This window comes from Amblyraja radiata, chromosome 32 (genome assembly GCF_010909765.2).
Source record: "Amblyraja radiata isolate CabotCenter1 chromosome 32, sAmbRad1.1.pri, whole genome shotgun sequence".
Lineage (NCBI taxonomy): Eukaryota > Metazoa > Chordata > Chondrichthyes > Rajiformes > Rajidae > Amblyraja > Amblyraja radiata.
This window is the reverse complement of record NC_045987.1, coordinates 18,473,526-18,487,434: the sequence shown is the minus strand read 5'-3', so window position 1 is coordinate 18,487,434 and position 13,909 is coordinate 18,473,526. Positions and strand designations below refer to the sequence as shown.

Below are 13,909 nucleotides of genomic sequence, written 5' to 3'. Positions count from 1 at the left end.
CTCTATTCATTTAAAAACAATTCAGAAGATATTCACACAAATCTAAGGTAAGCCCCTGTAGGCCTACAGGGCCACAACATTCTCCACGACTAAAAACATATCATGCTCAAATGGTGCCAAATCTTAAGGGAAATCTGGTAAAATAAATTAAATGCACATCCAATCTTCATTTCCGCACCTCACTAATGGGTAAGTAGAATAGGTGCAGCAGGACAAAATTAAAATGTTGATGTATTAAAATCATTATATGATCATACTTCAAGCCAGTTTTAAATTATAAACTAGTTTGTTAAGACGAGTTAATAAAATCGTGTATGCAAGTTTGTCTGATTGTAATCACATCCTTGGCCTTATTAAGGGACACATATGCAAAGAATATGCTAAAAGATATAGTAGAATGCATGTTTTATTTACAAATGGTATATTATGTAAAAATTGATCCATCTATAACCTAGATGGGAGGGGGAGTTAAAATGTTTAGCAACCGGGAGAACAGGTAGGTCTAGGCGGAGTGAGAGGAGGTGTTCAGCGAAACGATCGCCGAGCCTACGCTTTGTCTCGCCGATATACAAGAGTCCACACCAGGAACAGCAGATACAGTAGATGAGGTTGGCGGAGGTGCAAGTGAACCTCTTCCTCACCTGGAAAGACTGACAGGATCCTTGGACGGAGTCAAGGGGGGAGGTTTGGGGGATAGGTGTTGTTACATCCTATAAAATCGATCCAATAAAACAATTCACCACGAGAATTAATTTAAAGTGACCCGTATACAAATCCACGGGTGGCCAAGACCAGCAGAAAGCCTTTGAAAAATCATATTAGTTAAATAGACTACAGCTAAAAAAGACGTGGACTGGGAGAGTCACTTCCAGCTTTTAATTTATGCAAACTTCGGTTTGTCTATATCTCTACCTTCCCCCTGCATTTACCTAAACTTGTTCTCAGTTTAGAAGAACCTTGGAATTGCCTTTAGCAACTTTTATTGACAGCCACCTGGATTAAAATTTGGTTAAAAGACAATGAACACAAAGATGACACAAAGCTGGGTGGCAGTGTGAGCTGCTAGGAGGATGCTATGAGGATGCAGGGTGAGTTTGATAGGTTGGGTGAGTGGGCAGATGCATGGTAGATGCAGTATAATGATGATAAATGTGAGGCTATCCACTTTGGTGGCAAGAACAGGAAGGCAGATTATTATCTGAATGGTGTCAGATTAGGAAAAGGGGAGGTGCAACGAGACGTGGGTGTGCTTGTACATCAGTCACTGAAAGTAAGCATGCATGTACAGCAGGCAGTGAAGAAAGCTAATGGCATTTTGGTCTTCATTGCGAGAGGATTTGAGTTTAGACAATAGGCAATAGATGCAGGAGTAGGCCATTCAGCCCTTCGAGCCAGCATCTCCAAACCCTTAACAATCTTATACGTTTCAATAAGATTCCCTCTCATCCTTCTAAACTCCAGAGTGTACAAGTCCAGCCACTCCATTCTCTCAGCACATGACAGTCCCGCCATCCCGGGAATTAACCTTGTTAACCTACGCTGCACTCCCCCAATAGCAAGAATGTCCTTCCTCAAATTAGGGGACCAAAACTGCACACAATACTCCAGGTGTGGTCTCACTAGGGCTCTGTACAACTGCAGAAGGACCTCTTTGCTCCTATACTAGACTCCTCTTGTTATAAAGGCCAACATGCCATTCGCTTTCTTCACTGCCTGCTGTACCTGCATGCTTACTTTCATAGACTGATGAACAAGGACCCCCAGATCTTGTTGTACTTCCCCTTTTCCCAACGACGCAATTTAGATAGTAATCTGCCTTCCTGTTTTTGATACCAAAGTGGATAACCTCACATTTATCCACATTAAATTTCATCTGCCATGCATCTGCCCACTGCCCCAACCTGTCCAAGTCACCCTGCATTCTCATGGCATCCTCCTCACAGTTCACACTGCCACCCAGCTTTGTGTCATCTGCAAATTTGCTAATGTTTTTTGCACTCTACCCCCAATACCATGTGCCCTAATTTTGCCCACTAATCTCCTATGTGGGACCTTATCAAATGCTTTCTGAAAGTCCAGGTACACTACAACCACTGGCTCTCCCTTGTCCATTTTCCTAGTTACATCTTCAAAAAATTCCAGAAGATTAGTCAAGCATGATTTCCCCTTCGTAAATCCATGCTGACTTGAACCGATCCTGTAACTGCTATCCAAATGTGCGGCTATTTCATGTTTTATAAGCATAAGCAGTTTAGGAGCAAGGAAGTACTACTGCAGTTGTACAGGGCCCTGCTGAGACCGCACCTGGAGTATTGTGTGCAATATTGGTCTCCTAATTTGAGGAAGGACATTATTGTCATTGAGGGAGTGCAGCGTAGGTTCACCAGGTAATTCCCCAGCTGGCGGGACTGACATGTGATGAAAGAATGGGTTGACCGGGCTTTTATTCACTGGAATTTAGAAGGATGAGAGGAGATTCCATAGAAACATATAAAATTATTAAAGGATTGGACAGGCTAGATGTAGGAAAAATGTTCCAGATATTCGGGCAGTCGTGAACCATGGGCTACAGTTTAAGAACAAGAGGTAGGCCATTTAGGACCGAGATGAGGAGAAACGTTTTCACCCAGAGAGTTGTGAATCTGTGGAATTCTCTGCCACAGAAGGCAGTGGAGGCCAATTCACTGGATGTTTTCAAGAGGGAGTAAGATTTCGCTCCTAGGGCTAAAGGAATCAAGGAATATGGGGAAAAAGCAGGAACGAGGTACTGATTTTAGATGATCAGCCATGATCATATTGAATGGTGGTACTGGCTCTAAGGGCCGAATGGTTTACTCCAGCAACTATTTTTCTATGTTTCTATGAACAGAGTAGCAGTTGAGAGTACTAGTGTCATTATGGTTGGGTTACCAGTGCCCACTCAAAGGTTTAAGTACTTAATTTGTTTTATTTTTCAGTACTAAATCCTTTGCGAGTGGTACAGGTCTTGTGGTCACTATGAAGGTTGATGATTAAACAGGTCTGAAAGGAGATGGGTCAATATTTGCAGATATCAGTTAGTTATTTTGAAGTCAGATTTGAGATGGGGGGGGGGGGGGGATAGATGAAAAGGTGGTGGGCTAAACACTGAGGGAATATATGCACGTGTGGCTCTGGAAAGGTAGAGGTTCAAAGAGTATAAAATACACTATTTCAGGTTGAAATGGGCATGAATAACTAACTTGCTCTGGATTTCTATGGGATTTGCACATGCACTGAGCAATGGGCACATGAATCCCAAATGATAATAATTTGGGCACAGGTAAAACAAATCCTGGCACAGGACGGAACTGCAAAACTAAGTGACAGGAAAATCCTACCCAGCGTTATCACTGTTAAAACTGTAAAGGATTCTCAATGCCTTAATTTGCTTGACATTTGGAGATGGCAGCAGAGAGATGAGTGTGTGGCCAGGATGGTGTGGGTCCTTGATGATGTTGGCAGCCATTGAGGCAGCGATTGCAATAGATCCCTTCGATGGTGGGGAGGTCAGAGCTTATGATGGACTGGGCAGTGGTCACAACTTTCTGCATTCTCTTCTGCTCCTGGACGCTCAAGTTGCCAAACCAAGCCACGGTGCAACAAGTCAGTATGATAAGCGTCTTTGATGGACGTGTAGCAGTGATCGAGGGTGGTTGATCCTCTGGTGCTGCAGGAGACATGTTGGTGGAAGTTAGGGAGCGATTTCTTCAGGTTGGCTTTGTTGAAGTCCCCGGCTATGGTGGTAAACGCCTCGGGGTAAGCGTCTGGTGCTTGTTGAGCATTTCTGAAGGGGATCCCAGTCTCTGGGCTCCTGGGTGAATCCAGTGGTAGAATGCAGCTGGGAAAATTCACAGTGTAGATCAGCAAGCAGGTCTGAGGCCTAAATGTTCAAACTGAAAACCTGAAACTTGCCATCGCTTATATGGGCAAATGGGTTCAGTTCACTGCAGAACCTAGAGAAGTCTAAGCTACTTTGACAGAATTGGAAGGTTGTGGATTTAGTAATTCACAGTGTGAATGTCCAAGATTGGATTGGGCAGTGGGTAAAGAAAAAGGATTTGCATAAAGAATGGGCAAAATGATTAGAACAATGCTCACTTGGAGCAAAAATGCAACAATGGACCAGTTGGATTGAATGACGCATGTCTTTACTGCAATTCAATGCAAAAAACAGAATTATTGAGATCAGCCTGCTTCTCTTTCGTCACTTTGTTATATACTTCAATTGATAGCCTTCTTTTTAGCCTCATCCAACAAATCTGAATAACCTGCCCTCTCCTTTTAAAATCTTTCCACTAAAATACTTGGTTGCTGATCAAGTCCCACTTTCAAAATAAACATGAAAATGCATTGGCCCACTAAACATAACATTTCTGCTTAGATTTGATGTGCATGGTGCTATTTCTTTAATCTAATGCAGCTGTCACATTTTCCCCACTGCGTCCCACTGTATGCAAGCCACTAGTGTTCAAATGGTGGTTAATAAACGTTATGAAGGAAGATTTGGCACAGAGTACTCACTTGCCTGTGGAGAATTTTCAGCTGATACAGAGGAGGTTTCATTTTCTGTGAAAATAAACAAAATGTATATTCTTAACTCAAAAACACGTAACACTGTAGGCCCAATTATTTATCACATCAAACTAAATGTTTCAATATTTAGGAAATGCTCCAATACCAAAAAACCAAATAAAAACAGACAATGCTCGAAATATTCAACAGGTTAGGCAGATTAGTGGCAGGAGAATCACTGGTAATAGGTCACATTAATGACCTTCTATCAAAATTGGTTAGTTAGAAATGGAACAAGTCTTAACTTGGAGAGGGAGGGGGGGTGGGGGAGAAAACAAAAATTAGGCAAGTGATGTAGAGACTGGGGGGTGGGGGGTTGACTGACACAAGTGCATATATTGCCAATGAAAGGCGCAGAGGCCAGAGAATAACAAAAGTAGAAATAAGGAACTGCAGGTCTGGTTTACACAAAACGACGCAAGGTGCTGGAGTAACTCAGCAGGCTAGGCAGAATCTCTGGAGAACATGGACTGGTGATGCTTCAGGTCGGGACCCTTCTTCAGACTGATTGTGGTGGTGGTGGTGGTGGTGGGGGGGGGAGAAAGAGACCTGGGAGAGGGGAGAGGCAGGACAAAGCATGGCAGGTAATAGGTGCACACAGGCAAGGGGGGGGGGGGGGGATTTTAATAGGCAGATAGTTGGAACAAAGGCCAGAGATGGTAGCAGTTGTGAGGCAGACTGATTAAAGAATTGCAAATTGTGAAGCCATTTGAAGGAATACAGTTCGAGGGAAACAGGAGAAATAGGTGAAAGTCCAAGTTGGAGACAATAAAAGTTGATTTTGGATGGAGCCTACAGGGGATGATAAATAAAATCTGAAATTGTTGGAAATCTGCACACTGGCATTGATGTACCTTTTGTTATTCACTAACCATTCCCACCTTTCACCCAGCACCACTGTCATTTATGTCATCCACTTTCTCCTGATCTCCAGCATAACTCAGACTATCTCTCCCCTCTACCATTTACATTTGTTTTATTTCAACTTTCCCCAGCCATACAAGAACAGAGGAAAAGCGAACCGATACAGCCATTTGATTTCTTTTGTCTACACGACTATTCCTTAAAATTATGGCCGATCTTCTATCCCCAGAGTCCTTGATTTTTCCAACTTTTAAAATGTCTATTGATGTCTGCTTTGAATAAGGTCAAGAAAATGAATCCAAAGATTCATCACCCTCTGTATTTAGAAAAAAATATCTTAATCTTGAGAAGCTGGTCAGAGAAAATGCATACTGTGGAGTCCTGCAAGAATTATGCGTGTTTCAATGAATTATCTGTCACTCTAGGCTCTGAGGAATATTGACAATCTACTCATTCTCTATTCTTACAGAAAATCCATTTTCTCAGGAATCTGTTGTAAATCTTTGCTGTCCCCCACAATGTGGCAAATTAGGCTGAAACTATACATAATATTCTTCGGTGCCGTCCCATCCAGGTCCTATTTCATTACAGCGAGGCATCTTTACACTCCACTCAAATGCTTTTCCAATAAAGGACAACTATCCATTTGCCTTCCTCATTGCTCAGGTGAAAGATTATTAGCCTGAAAGATTGACCATCATTCTCTCCACAGATGCTGCCCGGCCCTCTGCATTTCAGTTTTTATTTGGAAGAGGATGAGCATGCTAAATAATATCTTATTCAAATAACATCTTATTCAAATAACAGAGCTTCACAACAAAGCAATAAAAGTTTTGCACACTTTTGATGATATCAAAGCTACACCATTACTGCAGTTAACCCTTTGAGTACTACAGGAGCATCTCAGCTCCAAAATGAATAATAAGTTTTCAGCTTTTAAATTTTATTCAAGAAACATTGCAAATGAAGAAATGCTGTCAAGTTCCATAGATTCTTCTATTTCTAGCTTTATAATGCTTAGGATTTGAATGCCACAATTAGTTGCCATGTGCACATTCCGAAAGTTGTAAAAAGGGAAAAAAAAATCACTACTCAAAGGGTTAAGCCAATAAATCCATTAAAAAAAAAATAAGCATGTACCTAGGTGTGCTCTCACATGTGCCCGGAAGCAGCTGTAGTACTTGTACTTCTTCCCACAGGCACCACATATATAGGCCTCTGAAACAAAGAAGGAGTCAGACTATAGACAGGGGCTTTTCACTGCTCAAATTCACTATATTATTTTTTTTAGAAAGGCCGTATCTCACACGGTGAGGAAGGAAAAAACCAACCACTAATTCTCGTACATTAAGTTTATCTTAAGCTATGTACACTAACTTCTCATTAAAATTCTAGTCACGATTTTCCCTTTCCTAATATAAACAAACTCAACGACATAATGAAGAGAAACCAAAGGTTAAACAGAACCAAAACAGCAAGCACTGCAGTAACGATGTATGGCAACGCAGTAGAAGTGAGCAGGTAGCTTGCTAGTCGCAATGCCATTTGCTGCAGCAATTAGTGGGAACCAGTTTTCCCCAGCCTTTCTATTATTTTAAGTAATTCTCAATTCAGAGAGACTGCGCAAGATTATTTAATTTAAGTATCTTGCTATTTATGCACGGCCCTGTCACTTGGGTTTTAATTCAATCAAAACTTCATCGCATCAAATCAAAACATGGTAACCTCTCTAAAATTCGTTAAAAAATAAATAAAAAATAAAATTTAAACCTGGAAATCAGCAAAAAGCACCACAGATAATACTGGAAACAAAGGATCCGTTCTTAATCTAAACTGGAAAACATGACCATTAGTATTTAAAAGCAGAGCGAAGGCAAAAATAAGGAGTGCGCTGGTAAATTGACCGGGAGACATCTAGCAGACATGGTCCTTGCTGCAGACGATGTAATGGTGTGCAATAAAATGAGTTTATGGCACAAGAAATGGAAAAGTAAAAAGCTGAAGCATTGAGTTACAAGTCAGGAAAAGCTGGCACAAGACAGAAGCCGACAGCTCATAGAAGCAATGCAACTTGTGTCCTAATCTGTCTCCTCATCCCCAGTACCAACACTGGGCCCATGGACCAAACTACTCCTACCACAGTATCAAATAGAATTAATGCCTGAAATCATTAAAGTAAAAATGTTGAGATGATTGAAGGAAATATCACTTGAGCTTGCATAGGGCTCACATACAACAGCACAAGGTCAATTTGGACACAGTGTTCAAGCATTAGGTGACAGAGAACTTAAGGTGATACCTGTAGTGGCTAGAAATGTCCAATATGGTTACATAATGATCAGTTGTCCCATTGTACAGAATTCTGCACTATTGCGCAATTAAGCCCCAATGGCTCAAGGTGCAGACTTAACTTGGTTGGAGATCATTTATGGAGTGCCAAAAGGACAGAGGGGCCCTGCATCTCAATCCTGCACTGATGGAGGTGTACATATATCTGGTGCAGGGCTACTTTTCAGTCTGCCTCACCTTATCCTGCTTTATCCAAATATTTAATCATCACCCGATTATTTTCTCAAGCACATTTCAAGTCATATTTTTGTGTGCCTATCCTTGTAATCCTTCCTCCCATCCCCTCCAACACCACTTCCCAAACTCATCCCAATATAGTTCCATTCTTGGCTTGTGTTTCTGATGGGAATTTTGCCCCGAACTGCATATTCTTCTCCAGAAATGTACTGAACTACCACATTAAACCATTGTGCTAATAACGTAAAAATTATGTGTCAATGCACGGTGGCAGTTTGAACCCCTTCTTAAATATCACTTCACCATATATCAATTCCACAAGACCTGCAAGGGTACTTCTGCTAGCATTATATTCTACACAGAGACTTAATGCATGGAATGGAACAAACCAGGTTCAGCAATGGTTTCCCTTTCAAAAAAAAGATCTTTGAGGAATATACCAGCATTTCTGCATCAAATAAAAAATGCAATACAATTATTTGTTCAGATATTTTAAGCCTCTGTCTTGTGATAATTTGTCAGCAATGATGTAAAAATAGGTACTGTTTTATAGTTTTGGTGCAGGGGTGCTTAGGGAGTCAGTACTCAGAGGGTTAACTATCGATGGTCATACCATGATCAAATTCTTTCAGACTTAAATAAAAATTATTAACTGGAAAACCATTTACAGCAAAATCCTGATCAAAACACTAAAAACGTAACTTGCTCAACACATACTTTGCTATATTTCATTTAATAAGAAAGCTGCTGACATGTTGATGACGTTACTTGGTGATGTGAACATTACCGTGGTAACAACCAGGGTGCAGTTGAAATATTATTTCAAATCTGAAGAAAATTTTGAAGGAATCTATGACCTGAATATTACTTCCTTCTACACATGGTTTAAAACAAACTATTTGTAAGACACTTACCACATATCTTCCAGTTTATGGAGGCTTGTGTCAACAGCATATCAATCCATACCTGCATTCTAACCTCTGTGGAATCTCATCTTTGAATAGGATGATAGAGCAGCAAACGTTTCCACAATTCTATATTAATTATTTTCTATACTTGAACAGATCTGTGATGTGAGGAAAGTAATTTGTTTTCTTTTCCAAAGTTCATAGCTCATTTGCAGAAGGTAGAAAAAAAAATCAGCTTCCAGACCAAGAACTGAATAAATTAATCCCATATATCATACATCCTGTATATCGTGGATCCAAATGAACCCAACATAAAGCAATACTGATCATACATTCAAATAGTGCCACTCATCAACATCTGTACACATACACACCATGGATAAACAAATCATAAGTGACAGTACTGCTTGATTTCAATTTCCCATTCCAGGAGGGCAAATGAAGCCTTACCCAGATGAAATATGTTTATTCAGTGCACAGTAGTGGCTGAATCATAGATGTTCCAGGTTTGGAACAGTTCAGCTATTTTAATTAAAAGGTTCTCCAGCTATCCGGCAAGCCCCAATAGTGCCAGGTAGGCTCAAAACAAAGCAAACAGGATCTGGCATGCCCAAGCTAAACTGATTATTTAGTTATTTGATGTAAACTCACTACTTAGAACTGCTGCCATATTCACTTGAGTAAGCCAGCGGCTCTTCAACATTAATTAAGATGATATACACATGAATATGCCTTTCTCAAAACAAAACCTTGCTAACATTTTATACGCCGATTTTGCCACCATCCTGACTAAAAGGACAGTAATGACAGCTGTTAACTTCTGTGATACAAGTGGATGAATCAGCAAGGAGCTCCCAGAACAGCACTTCAATGTAAAGCAACAGTTGCTGTTCTCAGTTAAACATTTCTAGTCTAAACTGATTACCTAATTAGTTCTAGAACCATAAGGTTACAGCAAATATTTGTGAATGCAAACAGAAAATTGTGAGTACAACTAAACAGCATAAATCTTGTTAACAGGATAATTACAAGACTACCGTTAGTACCCAATAACATTAGATATTTTAAGCTTAAGTATTTGCAAACTGGGTACCAAATTAGATTGAAAAATTAAGAAATTGCTAGTTTGTTATCATGCTAAAATACCAAATGCTCTAACTTGTCTAATATCTCCACAATACATTTTCAATGTTATCTATCTACAGTGCCTTCCATTATGTTTGGAACAAAGATCCATCATTTATTTACCTCCCCCCTACCCCATTTCCCCCACAATGAAATTTAAAAAAAAAAAATGAAATTCTATGTGAAAATCATGTTTTTTCTTTAAAATAACCTAAGCACAATGTTAGCTGTTAATGAAAACGGAAGAATTTGATTAAAACTGAGTTTTTTTTTTAAATCACGATTTTTTATGTAAATGTAATTCGGGATCCCATTGTGACATCATTGTGACGTCGAACGCGGCTGATGGTCAGGGCATGTGGAAAAGAGGTTTGAAAAGTGATTTTTGTAAAGTTTAAAATGTCAATAACTTGTAAAATATACAATCAATCTGAACAAAACTTGTTTGATTTACATCACAGGACAATGAGTAAGGTGGGCCAACAATTGTAGCGTTATCGCGTACCATTTTGGCGGGGTTGTGGGATCTCACGTGCCGCATACAAACAAACAAGATGAGAGTTTTAGTAATACATACTAGACCAGGTGCGGACCCGTTGGGCCTGTCCCCCAAGGCAATATACCACCACTGACCCATAGCCCCCAACTGCGCAGGTGCAGCCGAGCGGTTCCCGTTATGACACCAGAGACCCCATTGTGACGCAAGTCACGGTAACCCTCCCCCAACTGCGTAGGCACGGCCGGCAAGTAGGAACATGACTGCGACGGTTTTAAAGTTCAAAATGGCAATAACTTGTAAAAATAAGATCAATGTGAATGCATCTCTCTCTTGTCCCCTATTAACCTCCCTCTCCCCACCCTCCACCAATCCTCCTCTGCTTTCTCCCCTAACCTCCTCCCTCCCCTCCTCCCTCTCCGCTCCTCCATTACCTCGCCATCCCTCTTCCTACTCCTATCCTCCTCCATTCCCCCTCATCCCCCAGTACTCCCTCCCATTCCTATTCACCCTCCCTCTTCTTTGCCCTCTCCTCCTCGCCTCTCCCTCCCTCTCCTTTCCCCTACCCTCCCTCCATAACCCCTCTCCCCTCCTCCCCCACCTCCCCCTTATCCCTAATGAAACTTGGCTATTGCATACCCCAGGACAATGGGGTAGAGATAGATGGTCATAGTCATATAGGGGTCAACCATTCTGGACTGAGACAAGAAAAATGTCTATACCAGGAAAGTAGCAAATCTCTGGGATTCTCTCGCTTAGAGAGCTATGGTGACTCAGGGTATATTCAAGGAAGAGATCAATACATTTTTGGATTTTAAAGGAATCACAGGTAGGAATAGCAACATGTATAGGCACCAATCCAGTTTATTAGCAGCTTGCCATTAAACTTTTAATTACTCTTACTCACTTAGTGAAGCCTGCTGCTGTGGCTTCCACTCCATGTTTTCCTCCTGATCATTCATTTGGCTGGATTTCCCAGGGTGCCCGTCAATATCTATTGAAGTAATGAAGAAATCAGTATCCATGACATTGATGACATTTTCTGTTAGAAAATCCCAGCTTGCCCCAAACTAGTACAGGCAAGCGACTAAATCAAAACATTGCCTGAATTGATGTTGATCCAAGAAAAATATTTCATACCAGGCAAATATCCCATGCCTGCCAAGACATAAGCAAGGAAAAAATAAATTGGTTTGCAGGTTTGTTTATTCCATATTTCAAAAGCCACAAAATTATATTTCAGGTTTAATTTAATTTATTGTCACGTGTACAGGGGAACAGCGAAAAGCTTTTTTTCCGCAGGTGTATGAATATTTGAACATAACCCAAGTAAGTATTATATCAAGGCCATTTGGGAGGCTTGTTTGGCTTTGAGCTAAATTCCCATCAGAATTTGAGAATTGTAGGATGCATATCCTGTTGCAATTTTTGTTTTCGCCAAATGGCTTGCCGAGGGATGGACATTGGCAATAGTTCTGCCGTTGTAAAATGTTTAGGAAAGAACTGCAGATGATGGTTTAAATCAAAGATAGATACAAAATGCTGCAGTAACTCAGCGGGACAGACAGCATCTCTGGAGAGAAGGAATGGGTGACGTTTCGGGTCGAGACCCTTCTTCAGACTGATGTCAGGGGAGTGGGCGGTACAGGGATAAAATGTAGTCGGAGACAGCAAAACTGGTAGGAAGGGGGAAGGGATGAAGAGAGAGGGAAAGCAAGGGCTACTTGAAATTAGAGTAGTCAATATTCAATGTTAGAGAAGTCAATGTGCAAGCTACTCAAGCGAAATATGAGGTGCTGTTCCTCCAATTTGCCCTGGGCCTCACTCTGACAATGGAGGAGTGTTGAGCAACCAGAAGATCAGGTAGGTTTAGGCGGACCGAGCGGAGGAGTTCAGCGAAACGATCACCGAGCCTGTGCTTGGTCTCGCCGATATACAGGAGTCCACACCTGGAACAGCGGATACAGTAGATGAGGTTGGAAGAGGTGCAAGTATAAAATATTTATTTAGCTTAATAAAATATAACTCTTGGTTGCAAGAGGAATAAGCCTGCATTCTAGACATTGACTAAAATTGGATTGGGTTATACCATTTTGTTTCCGTTTGAAAACCAAGGTTAAGTAAGCCAAAGGTAGACACAAAATGCTGGAGTAACTCAGCGGGACAGGCAGCATCTCTGGAGAGAAGGGATGGGTGATGTTTCAGGTCAGGACCCTTCAGTTAAGTAAGCTACATACATTATGGATAATGTGCAGTTTGTGCAGATAGATGGTGGTGTTTGAAAAAATAAATATGGACTCGGTTCTTCCCCCCTCTCACTTCCACAGCAATGTTCTAACTGTTGTCACTATTCCATGCCTACTGTCAAGCAGTCAGTGACCTGAATTCAATCCTGACCTCGGGTGCTGTGTGGAATTTGTACTCCCCCCCCGTGACCATAGTGGCACAGTGATGCAGCGGTAAGATCTGCTGTTTCACAGCGCCAGAGACCCGGGTTTGATCCTGACTACAGGTGCTATCTAAGCTGAGTTTGTACATTCTCCCTGTGATCATGTGGGTTTTCTCCGGGTGCTCCGGTTTCTTCCCACATATGGGTTTGTAGGTTAACGGGCTTCTTTAAACTGCCCAAGGGTGCAGGATGAGAAAATGGGATAACATAGAACTAGAGTATGGGTGATCGATGGTTACTGTGGATTCAGTGGGCCGAAGGGCCAGTTTCCATGCTGTATCTTTAAATTAAACTAAATTGTGTGGGTTTCTTCTGGGTGCTCTGGTTTCCTCCCATATCCCAAAGATGTGTAGGTTTGTAAGTCAATTAGCCACTGTAAAATTGTTCCTAATGTATCGGGAATGGATGAGAAAGTTGGGATAACATAGAACCAGTGTGAACAGTGTGATCGTCGGCGTGGACTTGAGCCGAAGAGACTGTTTCTATGCATATCCATAAATAAAAGCTAAACTAAAAACAGTTTGAATATTTAGCCTGAATAATAGAAAACAGAAGAGGTAAGATGAGATGACTACAGTAAATAGGATTTGTCTTTCATTTTGCATCTCACAAACATTATTCCACATCACTTTGTTAATGATGCAGTGGGCACAATTATTCTGTTGTGTTATTTCTGTACATCTACTTTTGTCTTCTTAAACGCCGCAGTGTTATCTCATAGGAGCTTTCTCTCGTGTGATTTTTGGTACCCATGGCTAATTGTGGTCAAAATGGGAGACATGCTAGGTTTAGGGTTACACAAACTGTTTCTTAAATAGAAAGTCTTCTTACAAACTGAGCACTTCCATTATCAAGAGTTATTTTGAAATAATGTTATTTTAAAATGTATTTTTAGAAAAAAGCAGAGAAAATAATCCACGAAGACTGAAAAAGATTATGTTCACAACT

The 13,909-nt window shown here is 40.9% G+C and overlaps 1 protein-coding gene across 12 annotated transcripts in view; it reads right to left on the bottom strand.

Moving 5' to 3' along the window:
• Window positions 1-13,909, bottom strand: part of LOC116990806 (zinc finger protein 618-like) — a 101,578-nt gene that overhangs the window by 19,640 nt on the left and 68,029 nt on the right. For 5 of the 12 annotated variants that reach the window (XM_033048790.1, XM_033048791.1, XM_033048788.1 and 2 more), the window contains 3 exons: window positions 11,420-11,506; window positions 6,598-6,675; window positions 4,543-4,587 (listed from right to left, as the gene is read on the bottom strand). In XM_033048790.1, the coding sequence (XP_032904681.1) occupies window positions 4,543-4,587; window positions 6,598-6,675; window positions 11,420-11,506 (210 nt within the window). Of the gene's footprint in view, window positions 1-4,538; window positions 4,588-6,597; window positions 6,676-8,897; window positions 9,050-11,419; window positions 11,507-13,909 lie in introns of those variants that run through there. The other 7 variants (XM_033048789.1, XM_033048792.1, XM_033048793.1 and 4 more) reach the window with 6 other exon arrangements.